The 23,751-nt window shown below is 41.0% G+C and overlaps 1 protein-coding gene across 1 annotated transcript; it reads left to right on the top strand.

The window, feature by feature from the left end:
- Positions 1–11,500: 11,500 nt before the first annotated feature.
- trhra (thyrotropin-releasing hormone receptor a) lies at positions 11,501–23,493 on the top strand. The gene is made up of 2 exons (XM_074654717.1): positions 11,501–12,902; positions 20,208–23,493. The coding sequence occupies exons 1-2, from the start codon at positions 11,973–11,975 to the stop codon at positions 20,649–20,651; spliced, it is 1,374 nt and encodes a 457-aa protein (XP_074510818.1). The 5' UTR covers positions 11,501–11,972; the 3' UTR covers positions 20,652–23,493.
- Positions 23,494–23,751: the final 258 nt, after the last annotated feature.

Raw genomic sequence — 23,751 nt, 5'->3', positions numbered from 1 at the left:
CCGTAGACTGTATATAAAGATGGACGATGCGTCTCCACTTCCTCCTCCTGTAGAAAAGGGAAGCCAAAATATCCCAGATACGGGAGCGGCCATCTTGAGATTTTGACGTCATTTGGAGCCAGAGTCTTTGCAGTAGTGAGTGATGGCCTATGGAGCCGCGGTATCGAGCCAATCACGGGCCGAGCATGGCCGCAACTTGCTAGCGTAACCCACCTATCTACTACGTTAGACCACGGTGGCTGTTTGGCTAGAAAGACACAACAACTAACCACAATATCTCTATAACTACATTTATGATCAAACTGATACATATTCTATTACACAAATTCGTGGCAGTTATGGAAAGTTAAAGTTACATCTTCTTTCTTGTTCAATTCCCGAGCCTCCGGCGACCACTTCACTCAGAGCAGCTCTCAATCACAGCTGTCATTCATGACGTCTCACACCCTTTTTATAGCATCAAATAACAAATTAAAACCAAACGTATCAGAAAAATTAACACTTGAACATACATCAGTGTGATAAGAACTACCTAAAATTACAGGAACCATATTTGGTTATAACGTGTACTTTGACTTTATGAAGCTTATGCGTAAATTCAGTCAGGAAGACTAGGGGTGCAATCTCATTCATTCTCATTCATTCTGGGTCTCTCTCTCATGGGCTATTACTATGTCAGCTGATTATGGGCGTCTCTCTTTTCAGTGACCAATCAGATCTTGCCATACCTCCCTAAACCAATCACATCGTTGCTGTCAAAAGTTTAAAAAACGTTCTCCTCTATGCTGTTTCAGTGTCAGTATCAGCACAAACTGATGCGACCCTCCACCACCCCATCACCTCCAGATTCATCACATCAGAGTAATCCTGCTCCACTTCATTCATCGGATCTGCATCAATCTTTTCACTACGACCATCACCAGTATCTAGACCCGGGGGGAATAATCCTAATCCAACTACGGCATCACTTCCCCCTTACTATGTCACATTGGGTCTAAATCGCCAAAGACTGTTACTATTCATAAATTTGTGCACTTTGTAATAAATCACCATTCAATTCATACGAGTCTCTCCTGATTGAATTAGTTTGGCCCATCCACTAACATGGAGGGGTGGGATTTATAACCTATACTGCACCCAGCCACCAGGTTGGCGATCCAGATGTTTTGGCTTCACTTTTGGGGAGCTGTCATGTCGTTTATCTTTACAGTCAGACCATAATCATGAGCAACCAAATTGGAACAACCATTCACATCAATATCAGGAATTTCTGACAGCTAGGCCTAGGCTATATGACAAATCTTAAACTTGGTGAAAAAAACTATGAAATTGACAAGAATAAATCATTGGCAAAATGACTACAAAACCTCTATCACTGGCACGTACATCAAAATAGATGGTAAATAGTTAGCGCCAGTTTCATTAGTATAATCACATATTTCACATTTGTTCTAAACTGAATGAGTTCAGCTAACTCTGAAACATATTGGTACAGAAATAATTGCCTTATTAGTCTTTACTAGTTTAAGCTGCAGTGGGTAGAAATCGAGCAAATATGATTTAATAAAGTTATTTTTATAAAACGGTCACTATATCCTGACAGTAGTGGATGAGACAGGTAATCTCAAAAAAGTCATGTGCCTCTGTGTTCTCCGGTGCTCCTTACGGCATCTGCAAGATTTCACAGACCGGAGGAAAACAACCAATCAGAGCTGATCTGGAGTCTGCCGTCCAGCTCCTGTCTACTCACAAACTCCGATCAAACGGTCAAACTAGGCAGCGCTGATCAAATATGAATCAATATTCTGTTATTGTAATGCCTATTTCTCCCCTCAAATGTGGTCAAAAACATCTTGTAATGTTCTATTTAGCTGTGAAATTAGAAAGTTTGTGATCCAGTAGCCATGTTGAGATCAGTTGAGGAAATACCAAGCACCGCCCACCGGCCGGAGCATAGCCAATAGTAACGCTCTCTCTCTGAACAGAGTCACGAGGAGGTGCAGAAGTCTAGTTTTCTCTCAGAACACTTGAATTACAATATGCTGAAAGGATATTATGGGATTTTTGCTCAATGATGCCAAAAGCTTGTTGCCTACTGAAGCTTTAAGACATTTCCTTATGATGCAACCCAATTTAGTGTGTACTACTACTGTAGTTGTTAACTAGTAAGAATTTACAAAGAACTTCAGGCTACACATAACCTTTGCAATGCACTGAGGAAAAGCTGGTGCAAAGAGACAAATAAATTAGTGAAACTCAAAAAGTGGAAACAGGAAAATTCTTTCAGTTTTCATAATTAATTTAGCTTTATTAAACATAAAAAAAGAAGTATGAAAAGATGTAGCCTGTATGTTGTAGGTCAAAGTCAACCTTCAGTACTTCACCAGCAGCTGTCAGAGAGCATCCTGAGGTCTCTGGCAGGGCAGTGTGTCACAACAGCAGGATACTGTAGATTATTAATAAGCAGGTGTACACAGTTCCCCTGGGTTTGTTTGGGAAGTCTGGCACGCCATCCCTCCAGGAGCTTCTAAAAAGCCTTCCAGAGAGGAGAGTGCATGCAGACAGGACAGCAGGATGACGAGGGGATTAAGAGAAAGGCAGACTGAGTTTTTATTTTTTTCTTCTTTTTGAGAGGATGGGTGTGGAGGTGGTGGTGGTGGTGGCAGACACTCTTTATGAAATATTTAGCACTTGGACCTTCAAGGTAATTTACAGTGACTTCACTAATTGAAGTGGTGTGGCTGGCCTCAACACAGACACGCTGGGTGTGTGATAATGGAAGGATAATAATGGCTTTCCTTGGCGTGCGTGTGTGTGTGTGTGTGTGTTGGCAAAGATTTATGCTTCAAGCTCAGATAAGACATCACAAAACGAAGGAAAAAGCCTTTTGGTGATTAAGCAAGCCGACGCGGATAATTAATTCCACCATTCCATCGACCCGTCTTCTCTTTATCGTCTCTTTGTCATAATTAATGTGATGTTATCCCCTCACACCACAGCTGCTTTTGAATTATAATGCTCTCAATAGCTCTTGATGATAATTGTCTGTCCCTGTCTTCTGCCTCTCGGTCTCCATCTGGAGCACTGATGATCTCTCAGGCCTGCAGCTACTCTGATGTGCTCCGTTATAATGGTGCCATAATTATGACACAACAAACATTTTGTTTTAGCTGCTGGGTCCCATTTATTTTGACAAATACACAGTTCAGTTTAGCTCTCTTGGTATCCTTGTGCTCGCTGATAAGCAAAGTCAGAGCAGCTGCTTAGTATGGACAAGTCAAACATTTCAGACAGGATGAGTTTCATTCATTAAGTAAATGAGAAAAGTCTTGAGTTCAGGCCAAAGAAGTTTCTATTTGGTGAATACAGAGAGCCAATCACTGAGTAGTCTGCTGGCACTGCTGCCTTTGGTGAAATTTTGCTTCCATATTTCTGTCGGGATGTTTACCTTGAATTTTCAATTAGGAACAAATTGACTTCTCTCTTTAAAAGCTGCAGTGGATGAATAATGGATTATATTAACACAGACGTCACGGTTGAGAATTTGTGAATGTGTCCAATGGAGAGATATTCAGTCACAACATTTCTTTATTTTCTCTGGTACAAATAGACAGGGAGTATTTAGATGGCTGGCTTTGTTTCATGTCTGCCAAAAGAAGAAAATCCCTGGAGGTGAAATATCAGCCTGAATGACAGTCTGAAGGAACGCATTTCATAAAAAAATATAAATGAGTTTGGAAGCAAAGGAAGGAGAACCTTTTCAACAACCCTGGAGCGAAATGTTAAAGAGTTCAACAGCACAACAACTAAATACATAGCTTTAGATTTTCAAAGGTCAGTAACATTGTTTGGCTTCATTCCAGTATAAGTGGCCCATACTTCTTTTCTTTGCACAAAGGGCTCAAACACTATGTGGCAGTTAAATTGCATCTTTATGAAATATGCTATAATGTACAGTAACTTGGCTCCCCTCTTGTTAAATGCGTCAGTAACAGTATTTAACCACGAGGTGGCAGTGAAGTCCCACTGTCAGTGTTAGAGGAGAGGAAAACAGCATCAGAATCAGGGGAGACAGTAATGCACTGATTTGTGGTGGAAAGTACATGTACTCAAGTATTGTACTTGAGTACAATTTTTAGGTACTTGTGAGTATTTCCATTTACAGCTACTTTATACTTACTCTTATTCTTTCAGAGTGAGATTTTGTAATTTTTACTCCACCTTTATTTGTAATTCTGCCGATATGTTATTGTTGTCAGTGTATCAGTGAATAAAGTGGTCAACATTAACAGTGAAATGCTGGTCATACATAAATGAATCAGAAATAATAATCAAATTGTTTATATTATTATACCACTCACAGGCATGCAGCCCGATAATGAGTACATTTTACTGGTAATACATCTGTACTTTTACTTAAAAAAATAGTTCAATGTTTTGTTTAGGGACTATTTGTTGGCTGGAAGTTGTTGTTTTTACACTTGTTTTCTGGACGGATTAAACAAATGAAATCTAATGTAGGCTAGGTGTTTCTCCCTGTTTCCGGTCTTTGTGCTAAGCTAAGCTAACCGGCTGCTTGCTATAGCTTCATATAAACAGAGTAGTACCAATCTTCTCCTCTACCTTTGTTTTAAAATGTTGAACTATTGCTTTTTGAATGCACGACTTTTACATGTAATGGAGTATTTTTACAGTGTTGTGTTGCTACTGTTACAGCTGTAGCCTATGTGTTCGCTGTGCTGTTCCCTTTTCCCTTTCCCAGTATGTCCAGTATTTCTGTCCGGGTGTGCTGCATTGCTCAATGAGGTGCACCGATCTAGGAAGGAAGTGCTTAAAAGCTCCGGTGCCGGCAGCAGAACGAAGAGGCTTCTGGCAGGAGGATGACATGCTGGTCTTGCTGACTCTCAGTTTCAGCTTTTGTATTGTGTTGTTCATGTTATTCATTTTATGTTAATAAATCCCATCCCATGGGTTTGATGGTTTTTAAGGTGTCTTCTGTGGTTGATTTGTGTCAGTAGCGGGCGAGGCCTAAGGGTGGGGCGAAGCTAGGGATGCACCGATCCGACTTTTGTAGTCCCGATAGCGATACCTTATTGGCCGATACCGAGTACCGATCCGATACCAATGTTTTATTAATAAGCTTTACGCCGGGGCCACACAGCGCGCATCATGCTCGCGTGACGGCAGCGTCACGTCGTGGCCGCGTCATGCCCACCTAGGGTGTTCACACTAGACGCGAGTTACCCACGTCTCGGGAGCGTCCCGGAGCTACCTGTCAGCTGTGTTTTTGCTGTTGCTGACAGCCCTTTCTTTCTACATAGAGTTTGCCTTTTAATGGCCATTTAACTTCATAATAAATGTGATTTATATTTATTTAAGACAAAAAAGGGTAAGAACTGTGTGGTAATTTGTAAATATTATTAAAAACAAGCAAATAAATTCATACATAAATATTAATATATAGCCCATATAAATCCCTCTTTTCTGTCAGTGAAGAGGGATTTATATATATATAAATCCCTCTTCACTGACAGTGAGGAGGGATTTCTATGGGCTATATATATATATATATATATATATATATATATATATATAAATCCCTCTTCATTGACAGTGAAGAGGGATTTCTGTGGGCTATATATTAATACAAAAAAATAAATAAATACATTAGTAGTAAGAGAGAGCCTACAGCAATTCCTCTTCACTTTGACTGGCACAGTTTTAAACAACATTTCCAGGGGGTTTCGGGTTCCTGTTCTACAGTATTCCAGGTTGCGGCTTTTATCGAAAACGACTTAATTTACATCTGGGGCGGGACAGCAATTTACATTATAAAAGCTGATGTTCCGACATCTCAGGCAACTTGGAGCTTTTCACCACCTTGTTGCTGAACTGCGCCTTGATGGAGAAAAACACCTGAAGTATTTCAGAATGATAAATATAAGTAAAGTGTTTCTTTTTTATTATTATAAAACAAAGCAAAATAAACAGTTTCGTTATTTGTTAACCTTTAGAAAACGAAAATTATTATTAAATATCTTTAAAAAAATTAAATAACACCTCTAAAAGAAAGAACAATAAAGTTACGTGGTGTTTGTTGAGAGAGAGAGAGAGAGAGAGAGAGAGAGCGAGAGAGAGCGCATCGGAAAAATACTGCCCATCACCTGATGTTCTTATAACCTATTAACCCAGTCTATTATATGTATAGCATATGTAGGGTTTCTGCTATGACTACTACAGTGTTTACATAATTAAAAGCCTGTACTATATTAACTTGATGGAAACCTGCAAGCAGACAACTGCTTTATTTAGAGTATTTCAGAATAAAAGCATTGTGTTAATGAATGAATGATTCTGTGCACTAAAAACGCTAGAGGACTTTTATTTTGAAATCTAGATAGGAAGTGTAAAATATTGATGGTCAGTGACATATTCTACAGATGTCTAGACATGGAAACTGTAGTAATCTTGCTCATATACTGTCAATAGATCACCTTCACTGTCTGTTGCTGCTGGGAGACGCAGCCGAGAGGTAAGCGGCAAGCGTGAAAAATAGGCGAGCCTTCTATTCTATAAAATAGACGCACGTCTGACGTGCGTCTGACGCGCGTCTGACGTGCGTCTCATGCGGGCAGTGTGTCCACTCTAACCTGTTAACATGGACGCCGAAATAAAAAACAACACGCGACGTTGCCGTCACGCGAGCATGAAGCGCGCTGTGTGGCCCGGGCTTACACATGGCTATCGTTATTTTGTAAAACAAGCTTACTGAACTGATATTTATTACAAGTACACCAACAAATTGGTAAAACAAATCTTCAAAATTAACAGGAATCACAATTCAAGTGTAATTTTTTGAATGCAGCAACGAATTGGTCAAAACTTAAACAGGAAGTAAAATTCCAGTCTATAATGTATATATATATATACATAGAATTGAATTGAATAGATCGAGCCCATTGTCACCGATACCCGATCCAGCTATTTGAGTCCGTATTGGCCCGATATCTGATCCGGTATCGGTGCATCCCTGGGCGAAACACTATCTTTACTTAAACCTACAATAACTGATTATTTTGGCCAGTTGGCATGGAAGTTGTGAACACAACATGAACATATCAGCATTTTTTAAGATGGTTGTAAACCTGTTAGAAAACAGTTGCTAATTTATTTATTTTTTCAGTTGGAGTTGTGTTTCTGAACAGCTGGTCAATGTACTTTCAATATTCACTCTTTTAGCTCTGTTTTTGGTCTCCACCATCTCCTGAGGGAAATATCTGCCAATTTAGCTGCTAAATGCTCCACTATGTCCACCAGCTAGTCGCCAAATGTGTCTGTCTGTTGTTTGGTGCTGAGCAGAATGTGCACAGTAGCTTTATAGAGCTTTTTCACAGCTGCCTGCTGTTGAAAAGGTAGATGTACATGTCCACAGGCTCCGTCCTTTCCACGCTTCCCATTCATTGTCTATGTAAGCAGCCGTGCAATGCATTCTGGTAGCGTGGCGGCACAATTCGAGAGACGGGGCGTCACGTCGCCCGCTCCTCATTTGCATAAAGTTGAGGTCTAGGCTACTTTATGCAAATCAAGTGCATCCGACACGACTCAACGCCTCTGGAAACTCCCGAGAAACTTTTAAACTAAGCCTTGTCGATCCAATATAAAGACAGATTCAGCAACTGCATGGCTTATTTCTCAGATAAAATGTTTTCAGAAACAGATTTCGGTGAACTATTTTCGTAAAATAAGAGAAGAAAGTTTCCAAACGAGCCGCCATATTGTTCCTGGTTTGATAGGAGCAGCAGCCCACGAGGGAAAGCATTCGTCTAATCAGGCACCTAGTGTCTAGTGGCAGCCCATCAAGCGTCCAATGCTGGGAAGCGAGGCGATCCCTCGCGATAAAAATTGTCCCTGTGGACACGTACCATGAGAACGGTGAGAGTGAACCAAAACAGTAAAGCCAAACAATGAGCTGCAGATTCAGGTTCATCACAACGAGTGACCCTTTCACATTGGCCTTTGGTATATTGATATTAGGCCTATAAAGATATTGATTATTTATTCTTTAAGTAAAGATCTGAATACTTTTTCCACCACTGGCACTGATGTCAACTGGCAGTAAAGTTTTCAATTAAGCTGGATGGAATCAAATTAAATGAGGTTGTTTATCAGTCGTTACGTCAATGAATTTGCAGTTGATCGTTAAGTACATACTTAGCATAATGAAGGCTGCATCCAGAATACTTAGTTCATAGATTCCTAACCTGTAACAAACCTCTCTACTTTATGTAAGTCTCCATGGAACATTATTGCATCAGTGATAAATCAGATCAGGCATAACCATTCACATTAACAAAATCAATATTCACTTAAAATGTCTTGGCAAGCCTGCTGTTTCTGACACCTCAGCTGGATGCATACAACCTGATACAGGCAGCAATTACAAAATCCCCCCTTTCGAATTGTGTGATTCTGCCTGTTAACCCCCCCGGCTGTGAGGAGTGATGACCTGTCGCGGTTTTCCCACTTGAACCAAACATTTAATTTAGCCCTCCTCTGATACGGTGTAGGGGGTCGATACAGAGGTGACAATGAATTAACACCACATGGTAAGTTATGTGTACCCTGATCTTAAATCTTTGGGAGGGTCGACAAAAAGAGAATTAACCTGCTGAAGATGATGAGACTCAGGAGCACTTGAAACCATGATAATCCATACTGCTGACTTCTAAAAACACTGCCTTTAATAGTCAGGTAATCTTATTTTTTATCCACACAGTCTGTAGTTAGTCCAAAAGTCGTTTTCCTGCAGACTGCTGAGCTCTCATTGCTAAACCGACCTCCTGGGGAGGTTATATAGACAGTAATATAAACAGCTGCATCGCCTACTGAGCTGAGATCTGAGTAATTTTCACCCGAGCCCATGCAGCCTCCCCGGGAATAACAATCACACTAATCTGGATTTGTGTCGAGCGTGCTGCCTGAAACCTCAGCCGGTTTGTTTATCTTTTTGGCTACGGGTCCTAAAACACCAGAGGGGTGGTGCTAATCACCAGCAGTCAAATCATGAGCATGGACGTCTCGGCTTGTCATTCCACTCTGGCAGATGGAGATGAGTGCAGACAGTAGAGGGCTTTCTCTCTCTCTCTCTCTCTCTCTCTCTCTCTCTCTCTCTCTCTCTCTCTCTTCCACTGAGACGCAGCTCCATCAACTGCACAGCCCCTCACCTCCTTTATCTTATACAGGTGTTTACCCCTGGGGAGGAGAATTGCTCTTACGCCACCGATGGGTGTTGTGAAATATGATGGCTCTGAAGAACTCCCCTCCCTCTGTTTCTACCTCACATGCTGTAATCTAACTGAACAGTGGGAACCTTCATTTCCTTTCCATGTCGATGAGGCCTGTGAAGTCATATGGAAGACAGAGAGAGAGAGAGTCACACTGAGGCAACCAGACAGGATATATAGAAGATAAAGATATTAAAAAAGAGGTAGAGAGACGCACAATTTCCCTGGTACATTTAACACATGGTTCACATGTGAGTCAATAGTGACAAACTGTACTACAGTAATAAATTGCAGCCACAGGGTGCAGAAAAAAAACCAGTGCAAATAGGCTGTTGTCATATCTCTCATGGTTTCAAGTCACGCTGTGAGCATTTTGGAGCCACCACATGAAATGACACCTCATCACAATATTGCACTAAAACGGGATATTAAAGTGACCTTGTCCTTCTTGGCATTTGTATCTCCTTCCATCGCTGTAATAGTCCTATAATAAGGTAACAGCATGCCTGTAGGACACAATAAGAAGATTGTGCTTTATGGGATAACTTTTTATCTCTTCTTATATCCCAAAACTTCTTAAGGTGCTCGGTAGCTACAGGGACCTTAACACTCTTAATGGCGTTTTTTTAAATCTCTCACTGTATTAATATTCCTGTAGGTACATGCAGCGTGTATAATGTATCGTATATGTGTGAGTGTATTCATTTAAAGTAGCAATACAACAGTGTAAATACTCCATTACAAGTAAAAGTACTTTGTTATAATCAGCTAAATGTACTCAAAGTATCACATTTAAAAGTAGATGGAGATCCAGATAATTGACCCTTGTGACTGATATATTATTATATATCATTTCATTTAATTATCATTACGGTTGCATTCATGTTCAAGCAGCATTTTAATGTGTAGCTGATGGAGGTGAAACTAATTATAACTACTTTAATGGGTAGTTTAATCCGTAACAATTCATAACATTTTATATAAAGATCATTTACTATTTTGTTTGTAAAATCTTATTCTGCACGTTAACTAGTAACTATAGCTGTAAAGAAAAAAGTACAATATTTCCCTCTAAAATGTAGAAGTGTAAAGTAGCATGAAATGGAAATACTGAAGTGAAGTATAAACACCTCAAAATTATACTTGAGGAGTTCTTGTGTAAATTTACTTTCATACATTCAACCACTGTGAGTTTAACTTTGTCTGAAATGTTTTTAATATATCTTCTATCACTAATATTTGTATAGTTTTTTTATTTGTAGGGCCTAAGCACCAACAACGTAACAACCGAAACTGTAGAAATTATTATTTTTCTTAAAATGAATCTAATTTTTTAGGGTTTTAAGGTACTTGAAAAGTAGTTAAACTTCGCACACTTATCAGACACGGTGTAACATTTATTATTTTAAGGGTCTCGGGCTTGGGTATTGCAAAATGGCTCGCTACAGTGCCCCCTACAAAGTTGGAAAAATTGTGCCCATCGTTCTGGTTTCACCCGCATATATGAAATCTGGTAGGCAGATGTAACATGTGGAGACGCACAAAAAAGCTTCATGGATGTATACCCAAAACCCAACAGAAAGTCAGCCATTTTGAATTCAATGTGCCATTTTCGCCCATTTCTAGCGTTTTACAGATTTAATCAAATCGACTTGAAATTTGGGCGGGCGGGCAGACAGCCAGAGATTTGTTTTTGGTCAGAGCACTTGACTTATTGATTGCTGTCAGGATGAAATGAGAATTTCAACTAATATAAAAAGACATGTTTTTGAAGAAGATTACCAACTCTAGCTTTAATGCTGTTTTTTTGTAATCTCCTGTATGTAATATAAAATAATGCAGATGCAAATAGAGGGGTTGTGCAACTTCACAGCTACCTTTTTTTCTCTAAAAGATCAAAGAGTGAAATATTGCTTTATAACCTTCTTAGTAACACTTTATTTGAACCCCCACCTATTTAGCATTTATAGTTAGTATATACATCAATTCATAAATGGTTTATAACACATTATAGCACTTAATGTACTGTAGTTCAAAACAGATGTCTTGCATTCGTCAGCTATTGCTCCTCTTATGAAGCATCAATATAACTAGTTAATGAATAGTTAATAATAGTTGTAATTAGCCTATATGTCATTTTCACAAGTTTTGTAGAACACACTATAAGATTTGTTCATGTGTGTAATCATATTTCCTTATATATTTCAACTGTTATACAGTGTTATCAAGAATTTATCAGTTGTAATTGTTCAGATGTGCATTCATAAACACCCCAAAATGTATGTAACAGAGCTATTTAAGCTCCTCCAGCCGGCCCTGACATGAGAGAAGTGTGTGTGGTTCCAGTGGGAGCTGGTGACCTCACTGTGAGCAGCAGTGGATGAGGCTCTGAGGAGCAGAGAGGCTCTGCAGGAAGCTCTCAGTCATGACTGTGTGAGCAGTGAGACAGGAGCAGGAGCAGGACGCGCAGCTGCCTGCAACACCTCCTCTATACTCTCTCTGCAAACTTCAACCGAGGACGCTCATTCTGATTTATTTTTTTTAGCCTTTATTATGGTTGTATGGAAAACGCATTGGAGTTTCATTTGATGGCTTTTCAATATCAGAAACTGTTTTTTTTGGTGGAGAAGAAGAAGAGGCAGTTTGGCTGGATTATAATGTGGATGAAATGAAGTTTTTGGAGGATTTATGGTTGTTGGACTTCTGGTGCCACTTATACCAGGGCCCTGCAGGCAATGGATTCTTGTGATTTTATTTGAATGTAATTTTTTTCTTAAAAGCGCACAGAGCTGCAGAGCCATGGAGAACCTCACCATGGAGAACATGACTGTGGAGAACGAGACATCGCTGCGGGACAACCAGACTCTGGGTGTTTGGACCGACCACACAGTTGAGTACAAAGTGGCCAGCGTGTTTTTGGTGTCCCTCATATGCGGGCTGGGGATAGTGGGTAATGTGATGGTGATCCTGGTGGTCCTAACTACCAAACACATGCGCACTCCCACTAACTGTTACCTGGTGAGCCTGGCCGCGGCGGACCTGATGGTGCTGACGGCCGCCGGGCTGCCCAACATCACCGACGCCCTGCACGGTCAGTGGGTGTACGGCTACGCGGGCTGCCTGGGCATCACCTACTTCCAGTATCTGGGAATCAACGCGTCCTCCTGCTCCATCACCGCCTTCACCGTGGAGCGCTACATCGCCATCTGCCACCCCATCAAGGCGCAGTTCCTGTGCACTTTATCCCGGGCGAAGAAGATCATCATGCTGGTGTGGGCGCTCACCTCCGTGTACTGCGTCATGTGGCTCTTTCTGTCCGACACCAAAAAGTTGGTGTACGACAACGTGGCGCGGCTCAGCTGCGCCTACAAAGTGTCCAGGAGTTACTACCTGCCCATCTACTTCACGGACTTCGCGGTGTTTTACGTGCTGCCTCTGATGCTGGCCACGGTGCTGTACGGACTGATCGCCCGGATACTGTTCCTCAACCCGCTGCCTTCGGACCTCAAAAGCAGCAGCAGCAGCACCAAGAAGTGGAAGAAGGAGACGGGTCAGTGCGGGAGGATGATCAGCAGCACCTGCTCCTCCAGCAGCACCACGGCGGCCTCCCGCAGACAGGTGCGACTCTTGTTTGTTCATTAACGTTATCACTCACTCTGTGTAATGATTGAGGTTGTGTTTGAGTAGGGGAGAATGGGTCCAGCTGGACCGCAGGACAGTGTTCCTCCAATCAGAGACAACTTTGAGTGATGTCATTCAACCCCCCTCAGGTGCTTTAAATGATATTAAAGTCAGAGAGAACCACTAAATTATGTGATTATTAAAAGAAGTGGACAAATGCACCGACCACAGGTCCAGTTACAGCTGACCCCACACAAATATTGATTACACAAAACACCTTAGGCATTTATAACACGTGTGTTTGGTTGACATGATAATAATAGTAATAATAATAATAATCAACAAAGCAAAATCAACCTTTTCCCCATTTAAATATTTAATTTTTCTTCCAATATGTACACAAGCAATAAAGTGGCAACACTTCCCTTTGCCACAAACAAGTGAGGTTGCACATTTGATTTAAGGAAGAAACAGAAATTAAAGCGTTTTCATGACAGCATATAAGGAAATATTCCATGTTATTGTGTGCACTAGTGCTGTAGTCAAGACCACCTAAACCAAGACTACGTCACGTCCAAGACCAGAGTCTATTAAGACCGTGACAAGACCAAGACTTTGAGGGGTTGAAGACTGAGTCAAGACCAGACCAGTACACATGCATAACACACTTATACGATAAAACGTGGAACATGTAGATCCACATTCCCATAAAAACATCCACAGAAAAAAAACGAAGATTCCTCCTCGTTCACCTCTTTAATTTCCTTATGTGTGAAATGTCTAGATAAAATAATCAAAAGACATTGCAAAGGTGAAATTTACATGTGTGATTTTTCCTTTGTTTTCTATGAGCCATCCCAGAAATTATGTTAACGAATAAATCAGACAACGCACAGGCTATTCAGTGATATGATCCCCACAGTCGTGGTCTTGACCGGTCTTGGAATAAACTCCTGAGTCCTCTTCGTCCGAGACCAAGACAAGATGGAGTAAAAATGCGGTTGATTCCGAGACCAAGGCCTTCTCTAAGACCGATCTCAAGTACCACAACACTGGTGTGCACTGTTCTAAAACTACAGTAACAGAAATGTTATTATAGGCCTACTTATTTGGGATTTGGGAGGGTTGTGCTGCCTAATAAGTCAACACCACTCACAGATACAGAGCATCTGAAAATCCATTGTATTTAGCCCAGTTGGAGTCTCTGACCCAAACACCCTAAACAGACTGACTTTTGAAATAAGTCATCAGTTCAAAATTGTGTTTTTTGAGTTGTTAAAGAGGACCTGGGACCTCCAGGAGCCCAAACACAACATTAGGGTTAACTGTTGGCACATTGAGACATGTATATCTATAATTGATAAAAAAAATATGCAATTAAAATGTGTTTGCTATTGAAAATGTTACCCCTGATCCAAGCTTATGTATGTATGCAGTATGCAGTGCATCAAAGTGCTGCCAGCACTCATTAACTTTCAGATTGAGTCTAGTGAAGTGCACCTAGAACTATGGCTGTGTATTGGCAAGAATCTGGTGATACGATACATATCATGATACAGGGGTAACGATTCAATATATTGAGATACTGCAAGCAAGGCGATATATTGTGATTTTTAAAAAATCGAATTCTAGGAAAACTGTCATAGTGTAAAGAACACACATGCTATATATATAAAATATGAGTAAAAAAAAGTCGCTATTTGAAATGGCTACTATGGGGACTAACATCATTACACATGAATACAGCTTTACACCCAATTTATGTAATTCCAAGACTGTTTAGGGACCCCAGTATACAGAAATATTAAAATAGGTGAAAATCACATTTGTACTGCACGTATAAAACTACTTGGTTTTTGCCCCAAACTGCATGTGATTATCATAAAGTGGGCATGTCTGTAAAGGGGAGACTCGTGGGTACCCATAGAACCCATTTTTCATTCACATATATTGAGGTCAAAGGTCAAGGAACCCCTTTGAAAATGGCCATGACAGTTTTTCCTCACCAAAATGTATTGTCACATTGGAGCGTTATTTAGCCTCCTTGGGGACATAAAAGTATGACATGCTTGGTACCAATGGATTCCTTAGTTTTTTTTTTCATTTCATATGATACCAGTATCTTCACTCCAGCTTTAAAACTGAACCCGCTACAACCGTGGGTTAATTAAAAATCGATAAAGCGCTTTACAGAATCTATACAGTATCACAAAACATAATATTGTGATCCATCCATCCATCTGCAACCGCTTATCCCGTTAGGGGTCGCGGGGGGGGGGGGGGGGGGGCTGGGATCGGCTCCAGCCCCCCCCGACATTGGGCGAAGGCAGGGTACACCCTGGACAGGTCGCCAGTCCATCGCAGGGCTGACACATAGAGACAGACAACCATTCACGCTCACATTCACACCTACGGGCAATTTAGAGTCCACAATTAACCTAACCTAACCTGCATGTCTTTGGACTGTGGGAGGAAACCGGAGTACCCGGAGAAAATCCCCGTGATACTCATGTGTAAACATATTTTCTTACACCCCTACCTCAGTTTGCCACTTTTTCTTCCACCTTTTTAAAACACAAACACACATTCATACAGCGGCTCACAAAAAATAACTAGTGAGAAGACAAACAGGGTTTTAATGAGTCAATGTTTATTTATACTGACGGACGCTTTTTTTTGTAAGAGCTCATGGTGCAGCCACCTTTGAATTACCTCGCTCAGTGTGTGTATGTGTGTGTATTTACATACTTAAGTAAAACACTCAAGATTGTGTTTCGACCTCATCTTCCCTCTGTAAAAAAAACACCCTGCAAAGAGTTCCTACTTTGTTCAAACTAAAACAGAATTCTCTAAAGGCACAGACACACCGCTGCCAGAGACACAGGTAGATAGTAAAGCTAGACGTTTGTTTATCAGATCACCAGAAGAAGCCTTCCTGGAATGACAGGAGGGTGTGGTACCCTGAGGGAGCTCCACGCTCTATTGGATTGCCTAATCAGTTAACCCCAACTCAAATAGGCTTTTGGCTTTTTCTCCATCAGTATGGCTTATATTTTATCTTTGACTGACGCACACCCACAAACACACAATCACATGTGTTTCTGTGGGCACATATACCATCTACCATGTTCCTTACTGAATTATCTAAAGGTTACGATGTAATGAGGATCCAGGATTAGGTATTTCACTCACAGTGCCCCCAGCCAATGCAATTATCCCCACCTGACGACACAACATTAATATGGATAAGATTTAATTGCATACGAGTTTCACATCAGGATTATCATCTGGTAATTATATTAACAAATCCAGGCTTTGTTAAGTTGCGCATACAGATCAGTCTTCCTTGTTGGAAATTAATTAACAGTACCTGCATAAATAATGAATGTTTTATGAGGTCGACAACAGGGTGGGTTTAAAGTTTTCCCAAGGAACAGCTTGGTTTGTTTATGGTTACGTTTTTACCCACTGTTGTTGGTGCTAAATCGACAAGCGCGATACATTTCTTACCTGACAAAACCAGTTGTCTTTCTTAAATGATGCGGTATTAGCATTAATCTTTAAGTTGTGAAGTTCAGAGCATCCCATTTATATGAATCAAGATGCAATAGATTTACTATAATCTGAAACGAAAATTCTGTTAGGTGTGGATATTTTGGTATGGTAACTCCACACAAAAACTTTGTCTGAGACAGAGACAAATACATTAGTTGGGAAAAGGGGAAGTGACAGTGGCAGATACAAAAGAAAGTCATGCTCTACGTCTTGATCTGTTTGTGGTCATTTTTTTATGACAAAGAACTGACAAATCAATGGGGCTGATTATGTCTGTTAACAAAAACACAAAGAAATGTGAGAGTGCAAATCATCCAACAAAATCTCAAACCCAAACTATCATTCCAAAAATATGACAAGAGCTACAATGTGAAATGCAAAGAAATGCATTTTTAATTAATTTTGTATTAGTACTTTTTCTTTACTAACATTTGTCTTGCTTTGGTGGGCCTGTATAATCTGATTTAAGCACTTTGTTGATCTTGAAGGCATCCCACTGAGGACACAGGTGTAACTGATTTCCTGCTGATTGTATGACGTGTCATTTAAAGCCTCTGTTCACCCACACAGGTGTTTTCAGTTCTTCTGGCTGATTAGACCTCTGCTCAGGTTGAAGGTGGGCGGAGCTTTGATCAGAATCTACCAATAAGAATGATAAAGGTGTAATTTGTCCCGCCCTAACAGGTGCAACAAAGCCAACAGAACAATAGATGTCACTTGATTAGTTTATACACACCCACACAGTCCTGAGTAGAGGTCTAATCAGCCAGATTAACTGAAAACACCTGTGTGCCATCGGGCCCAAAAAGACTTTGTCCCGTAGACTTACATTGGGAAAGAGATGTCCGTAAATCAGCGGATCATTTTTTTTTTTAGGTAAATGACCTTCCCAGTAACACTTGAATAGTCCTTATTTAAATCATTAGGTCCTAAAAGTTATAAAATGCACTAATAGCCGAGTCCAGAGTTATTTCCCTTCCTCTATTTATGTGACTGAGACCCAGAACGAGGCTAGTCCGAGGGCTACTGCGCCTGCTCTATGTGCCCAATGGATGCAGGAGAGTGTCGAATGATCCAAGTAATTTATCACTTGGCAGTCGAGCCATTTTAGCTTCATGCACCATTGAGCAACTCTCATATGAATGAACGGGAACCCGCCTCCAACGCTGTATTCAGTTCTCTTTATACATCCATGGAGTGGATGGATGGGTCAAAAAACACTGGAGGCTGGTGTTCGTGTCCCTTGTGAAACCAGAAGTCAACAGTGATTTATTTGTCACGTAACTTCCGTTCTTCAGTTGCGGCACCTCCAAAGTTTTTTTAAGCCAAACCACAAACTTTTCCTAAAGATAACTAAGTAGTTTTTTCACATAACTTCTGTAGTTAAGTTACGCCACTTACAGTGTTACTTTAACCGAAAAAAAAGAAGTTGTCGAAAGTCGTGCTGAGTTTCACAAAAAAAAGTGTGTGTTTAAGTGTTGAAAATACTATTGATTGTTTTCTACTGCAAATTTGCAACATAACTGTTGCCACAAATGTGTCATCAAAAAAATGGTTAGCATAGTTTTATTTTAGATCAGAAGGGATTGCATTTATCATTACAGACTGAATTAGTTTCCACAGTTGGGAGCTACTGCTGTTTCCTTACAGGGCGGACACACAAGGAACGTCAGGAGCGCGTGGCGGCTGCGTTACCTGTTGTTTTTTATTTCGCCGTCCCTGTTAACAGGTTAGAGCAGCCACACTGCCCACGTGAGACGTGCGTCTCAGCTGCGTCTCTTCTAGAGAATAGAGGTCTCGCCTATTTTTGACGCGTGCCACGCGTGTCTCACAGCAGTAACAGACAGTGAAGGTGATCTATTGACTGTATATTAACTTCATATCAGCAAGACTTTACTACAGTTTTGAGGTCTATCTGTAGAATATGTTACGGAGATGTATAAAAGTAAAGACTTATTTTTAAATCATCACTTCTTGCTTTCATTTCAAAATAAAAGCCCTCAAGCATTTTTTCTATGGACAGAATTCCTTCATTTGTTAACACAAGGCTTTTATTCTGAAATATGAGCAGTTAGTGATGTGGAACTTGCAGTGACTTGGAGAGCTCCATGAATTGATACAGTATGGGGTTTAAATCAACAATTCCTGCTTTAATTTCAAAATAAAAGCCCTCAAGCGTTTTTTCTGTGGACAGAATCCCTTCATTTGTTAACACGAGGCTTTTATTCTTAAATATGTGCCGGACAGTGTTCTAGAACATAGAGGTGACTTGGAGAGCTCCATGAATGAATATAGTAAGTACGGAGTTTTAATTGTGGATGATTGGTATTATTTACAAATACCAAACGTTTCTTTACCTTTCTCTGTCTAAAATAAATATAAATGATATTTAGAATGAAATGAAATGGCCATTAAAAGGCAAACTCTACGTAGAAAGAAAGGGCTGACAGCAGCAATTGCAGCAGCAGAAACTCAGCTGACACGCAGCTGAAATGCAGCTGGTGTGAACGCCCGACGCGTGTGTCACGCAGCCGCCACGCCACGCAGCCGCCACACGCTCCTAACGTTCCTGGTGTGTCCCAAGGCTTAGCAGTTCAGAAATGTGTAAACAGAAAGATTAGTTGATGAGTTTATACACGCCCACACAGTCCAGAGCAGAGGGCTAATCTTCCTGAGTCTCCTGCTGGCTTTCTAACACCTGTTAGGGCGGGACAAATTACACCGTTATCATTTTTATTGGTGGATGTGACCTAATAAATTCCCATCAAAACTCCGCCCACCTTCAACCTGAGCAGAGGTCTAATCAGTCAGAGTAACTGAAGACACCTGTGTGGGCGGGTGTGATCTCAGAGGTTTTAAAGAGGACTGACATTCTGTGCAGATGTGTGTGGCATGACCACAAAATAATCAAGACATTAGTTTACTTCTTTTCATTCCTAGTGGAGTGCTATCTTTTCTTACTAAATAACTTTGGGCAAAACAAACAAACTTACATTTTGCTTTGAAGCAGCGCACCAAACTGAACACTGAATTTGGTATATTAGTGCTACCAAAATTCCAGTCACACCATCAATATTTGAGCAGGAGCGTGGCTGCACCATGTTGATCTCATTAAACATACTCAAGTTGACTGAGATGCCGCTGTGTTCACAGACAAGCTGCAGTACCAGTCATTGGTTAAAATAATTATTCCCCTGGCCCGGTGGAGAGAGGTTTGGTGAAAATGTCTTTTTTATTTGATGGCTCTCTTGTGCACCTATCACAGACCTTAAGATTTCCGTCCTGGTTGATCTGGTGACACCTGGGTACTGGCGCAGACTGGTTCAATTGGAAACCTGAATGAGGGGCTCAATTTCGCCAACTTTGTAGGGGGCGCTAGCGAGCCTTTTTTCCAAACCAAAGCCTGAGACCCCTAAAATATAACATTTTCCACCAAGTGCGATGAGTGTGCAAAGTTTAACAACTTTCTGAGCACCAGAGGGCCTTTAAAAAAGTGATTCATTTTAATATTAATAATAATTCCTTCAGTTTCAATAGGGCTTTCACTGCCTGATGTTGTCGGTGCTCGGCCCTAATTATTAGTAACACCTGGTCTGCTGTGAAAAAAGACCTATAGTCCACGTGCCTTGTGCTGTGGCTCATAGTGTATAGAATCTATGTGCATGAAAACACTTAAATTAATTGTCCAGTTTTCTGTGATTTAATTTTGTTGTAGCATTTTATTAATGCATGATTGAACTTTATTAGGTGACAAAGATGCTGGCTGTGGTGGTGATCCTCTTCGCCTTACTTTGGATGCCCTACCGGACCTTAGTGGTGGTCAACTCCTTCCTGGACAAAGCCTACCTGGACACCTGGTTCCTGCTCTTCTGCCGCCTCTGCATCTACCTAAACAGCGCCATCAACCCGGTCATCTACAACGTCATGTCCCAGAAGTTCCGCGCCGCTTTTAAGAAGCTATGTCACTGCGGCCCTCAGCGTATGGAGAAGCCAGCTTCTTACAGTGTGGCGCTAACCTACAGCGTCATCAAGGACACGTCCAATGGGGAAAGTCCAGACCACTTCCCCACAGACATGGAGGACGAGTTAAACACGCCTACAGATCAATACTTACCTGCCAGCATCTTGCCAAGTGCCAAGAAGATGCCGTTTGCAGAGCCTTCCGTGTCAGGGAGTGATGTCAAAGCTTGACTAAAAACAAACGTTCCACCCAAATAGGATAGCAGAGACTCTGACAGACTCCGAGTAGGATGCAGACTCCGAGTAGGATGCATAACTGAAAAAATAAACAAGAATTGTGTAAGCTGCAGACGGAATATCTATTAAAATTTCTAAATTATAGAAAAATAAACATAAAATCTTCAATCGTATCAGTATATCCGTATGAATCCCACTGTGTGAAATGTTTACAGCTATGGAGCTTATATCTTGAGTCAGTTAACGTTCATCAGTGTAGTAATGTTACAGGTTGTTTCTCTGAGTGTCTCGCTACTCGTTCCTACCGGTGGGTTCAATTACTGGTGAGAGTGCAAGTGCTTGAACTCTGTGTGCGTTATCAGATGGTGATGCTTCAGGTTTAAATTAGTTCCTGTCTTCCCGTTGACAGTATAAATTACCTACAGTATGTGTTTCGTGTCAGACTCTAAATGACATTAGCCTAGCCCCGTTTGGGACTGTCTCATCAACTTTGTGGTGTAACGGGGCTCTAATGCTTTTTTTCCACTGCATGGTTCAGCTCAATTCGACTCACTCTTGGTACCAGGTACTTTTCTCAGTTTCGTTTTCCACTGCAGATAGTACCCCCTCAGTGTAGGCGGGATTCTTTGCTGACCCTCACAGCGACACCACGTGAAACTTCCGTGACATAATCTTCAATGTTGGATCCTGTCATCGGCAATCAAACAGAAGAACATTTGCACTTCGTCGGAGTGTACGCAGTAGTTTTAAAAATCGGGGTCGAGTGAATAAAAAAATTGCGGTCGCTATTGACGGTAGCTTGGCTATTTAAAAATCGGGGGTTTGTGCAGGATTCTCTCTGACCAATCAGTGGTCTGCAGTCCACTCACTAGTATTGTAGCCAAAGTAACGCCACACCATCGACCGTTACCTCGTTTATCCACAGCAGCTCTTTACCATTGAAGGTTGTTGTGGTTGCTGAGCTGTCGCTTTCTGTATCAGTTTTCTCAAAGGAAGTGCTCGTCTTACCAGTAGTTTGATGGAGGGGTGATATTGGTCTGTGCATTCAGTGGAAATAGCAGGTGTGGTGAGGTGGATAGCCTCCACCAAAAGAAATACCACTCACGGTAACTCCAAAGTTTTTACATATACATATTGTGTCGTATTAGCTGTCTTGCTAACAGAACTTCATGCAGTCATTAGGACTAAACCCAGCTGTTGGTGATCCGTAAATACCGTTAAAGTGTAAGCTTGTTAAACCACCACAACGTCTTGTCTGGGCTGAGTAACGAAAGTAAAGTAACGAGTAATGTAACTAATTCTAATTACTTTTGCTGTTGGGTAATTGGTAAAGTAACGTAATTTAAATGAATAATATGTGATGTGTAAATTCCTACATTTTTCAAGTAACTTGGCCAAAACTGCCTACGACTGGTTAGAAATAGCTTTGTTTCTGTGTTGGGATTGGGTAGAACGTAATAGTATGTTGTCAAGCACTCTTAATTTATTTACAGTAGCCTTTATCAAAGTTTTCTAATCAAGGAAATTGTCTATCACAATCAGTGTTTATATAATCCAAGCCCTCAGTGGTACCATGGTTTTACTTGTAGCATAAGACTTTCCTCTCTGTTCATGTATCTCCCCACAATGAATCCAAATGCACCGTGAAATTTTAATCACGGTACCGGAGAGAAAGCACAGATATGGGATTACATGACCTTTTGAGAAGGTCTAAGTAAAGAAAAGGACGAATATTTACAGACCCTCATGTAAACCTACTGTGTCCATTTAAAGCCTCCTGAGCGCTAATGATTTCTGCAGGGACTTTAGTCTTAACAGTGGCAGACACAGCAAAGCTTTATGTTGCTTTAGTCACTGTGAAGACGACCGCTGTGGACTCAGTGAGGAGCCTGTAAAGGTCAGTGGCCAGTATATAATTATGAGGGGGGAAATGCGTAAGCCTGATGAGCAGAACCGAGAGGCTGTTCGTCAAAGCGTCGGATACCTGTCGTGGCAGTAATTCACTGATATTGCCTGAGACTGCAGAGTGCAGCGCTTTATCTGCCCAGCAAAACCCCACAGAGGAATGATGGAGCGTGTAAATAGATCGTAACAAAGTGCCATACTTGAGTTGGTGCAGTCCACAGTATGTATATAGCTCACCCTGCTATTAAAATAAGAATCTTCTGCTGTTCGTTTGAGCTACGTATACTGTATGTATAAATTGAAGAGCACTCAGACGGAATGAATACTGAGTGAACTAAATGAAAGAAGCCTAGTGAGAAGGAGACTTTTCTTTCTATACTGTAAAGTTGCTTGAAATTGATTGTGCAGTGCAATGTGAAATTAATTCAATATTGTGTTTTCAAATGTGTGCCAGCAAGTGCTTTTAAAAAAAAAAATTGCTTGTGTTTATCCATTGTTCCATTCATTCATTTCAAACCAGCTTGCACTGATTGCGCAGTCAGTGCAAGCTGAGAGTAGGAAAACAAACTGTGAGAAAATAAAAAAAAAAAAAAGGTTTGAAGTTTGTAGCGTAAAGTAACTCTCATTCGTGCACTTTTATTAATTTCTCCCTTCTGTTCTCAGTCGAAGTGCGTTTTGCTTTTGGGGTAAACACCAAACAGTTGTGAAGGAGATGTTTTCTGTTCTGCACGGTGCACAGTTTGCAGCATGAACACAAGCTTTTGTGAGGTGAACACAAACATCTGATACCTGATGTGTTTCCATCTGAGGCGTTTGCTTTGTGCACATTTCTGTCAAAAGGTATAGCCTTTTTTTCTGCTCTTGCTGTTTGATGGATTGTTTTGTATTTTGTATTGTTCTTTGTCTATAATAAACAGAGACTATAATTGCAGCGCCTCTTGGGTGGTGCATTATTGCAGCATTTTTCGGTCTTGTAAGATTATCTCTTCCCCCCCCCCCCAAACACCCTGCACCTCCATCTCCGCTGATCTATTACCAGCAGCTATTGAAGAAACCGCCTCATCCAAAACCGCCATGAATCAGACACATACAGCTTCTGTAAGAGCTACGACCACACCGACGACATCAATCAGAAGGGTTGATGGCTTCGTTTTGAAGGCACTCAGCATGTGGTGGCCCGCTTTGACAC

Source organism: Sebastes fasciatus, chromosome 12, assembly GCF_043250625.1.
Source record: "Sebastes fasciatus isolate fSebFas1 chromosome 12, fSebFas1.pri, whole genome shotgun sequence".
NCBI lineage: Eukaryota > Metazoa > Chordata > Actinopteri > Perciformes > Sebastidae > Sebastes > Sebastes fasciatus.
Note: the sequence above shows the minus strand (reverse complement) of the source record. Positions and strands in the feature narration are given on the sequence as shown.

What these genes read in the sequence shown, in the direction of transcription:
- trhra (XM_074654717.1), top strand. Translation starts at nt 11,973, where the DNA reads ATGGTTGTTGGACTTCTGGTGCCACTTATACCAGGGCCCTGCAGGCAA. An exon ending in CGGCGGCCTCCCGCAGACAG is followed by an intron (nt 12,903 to 20,207) that starts GTGCGACTCTTG and finishes GAACTTTATTAG; the next exon opens with GTGACAAAGATGCTGGCTGT.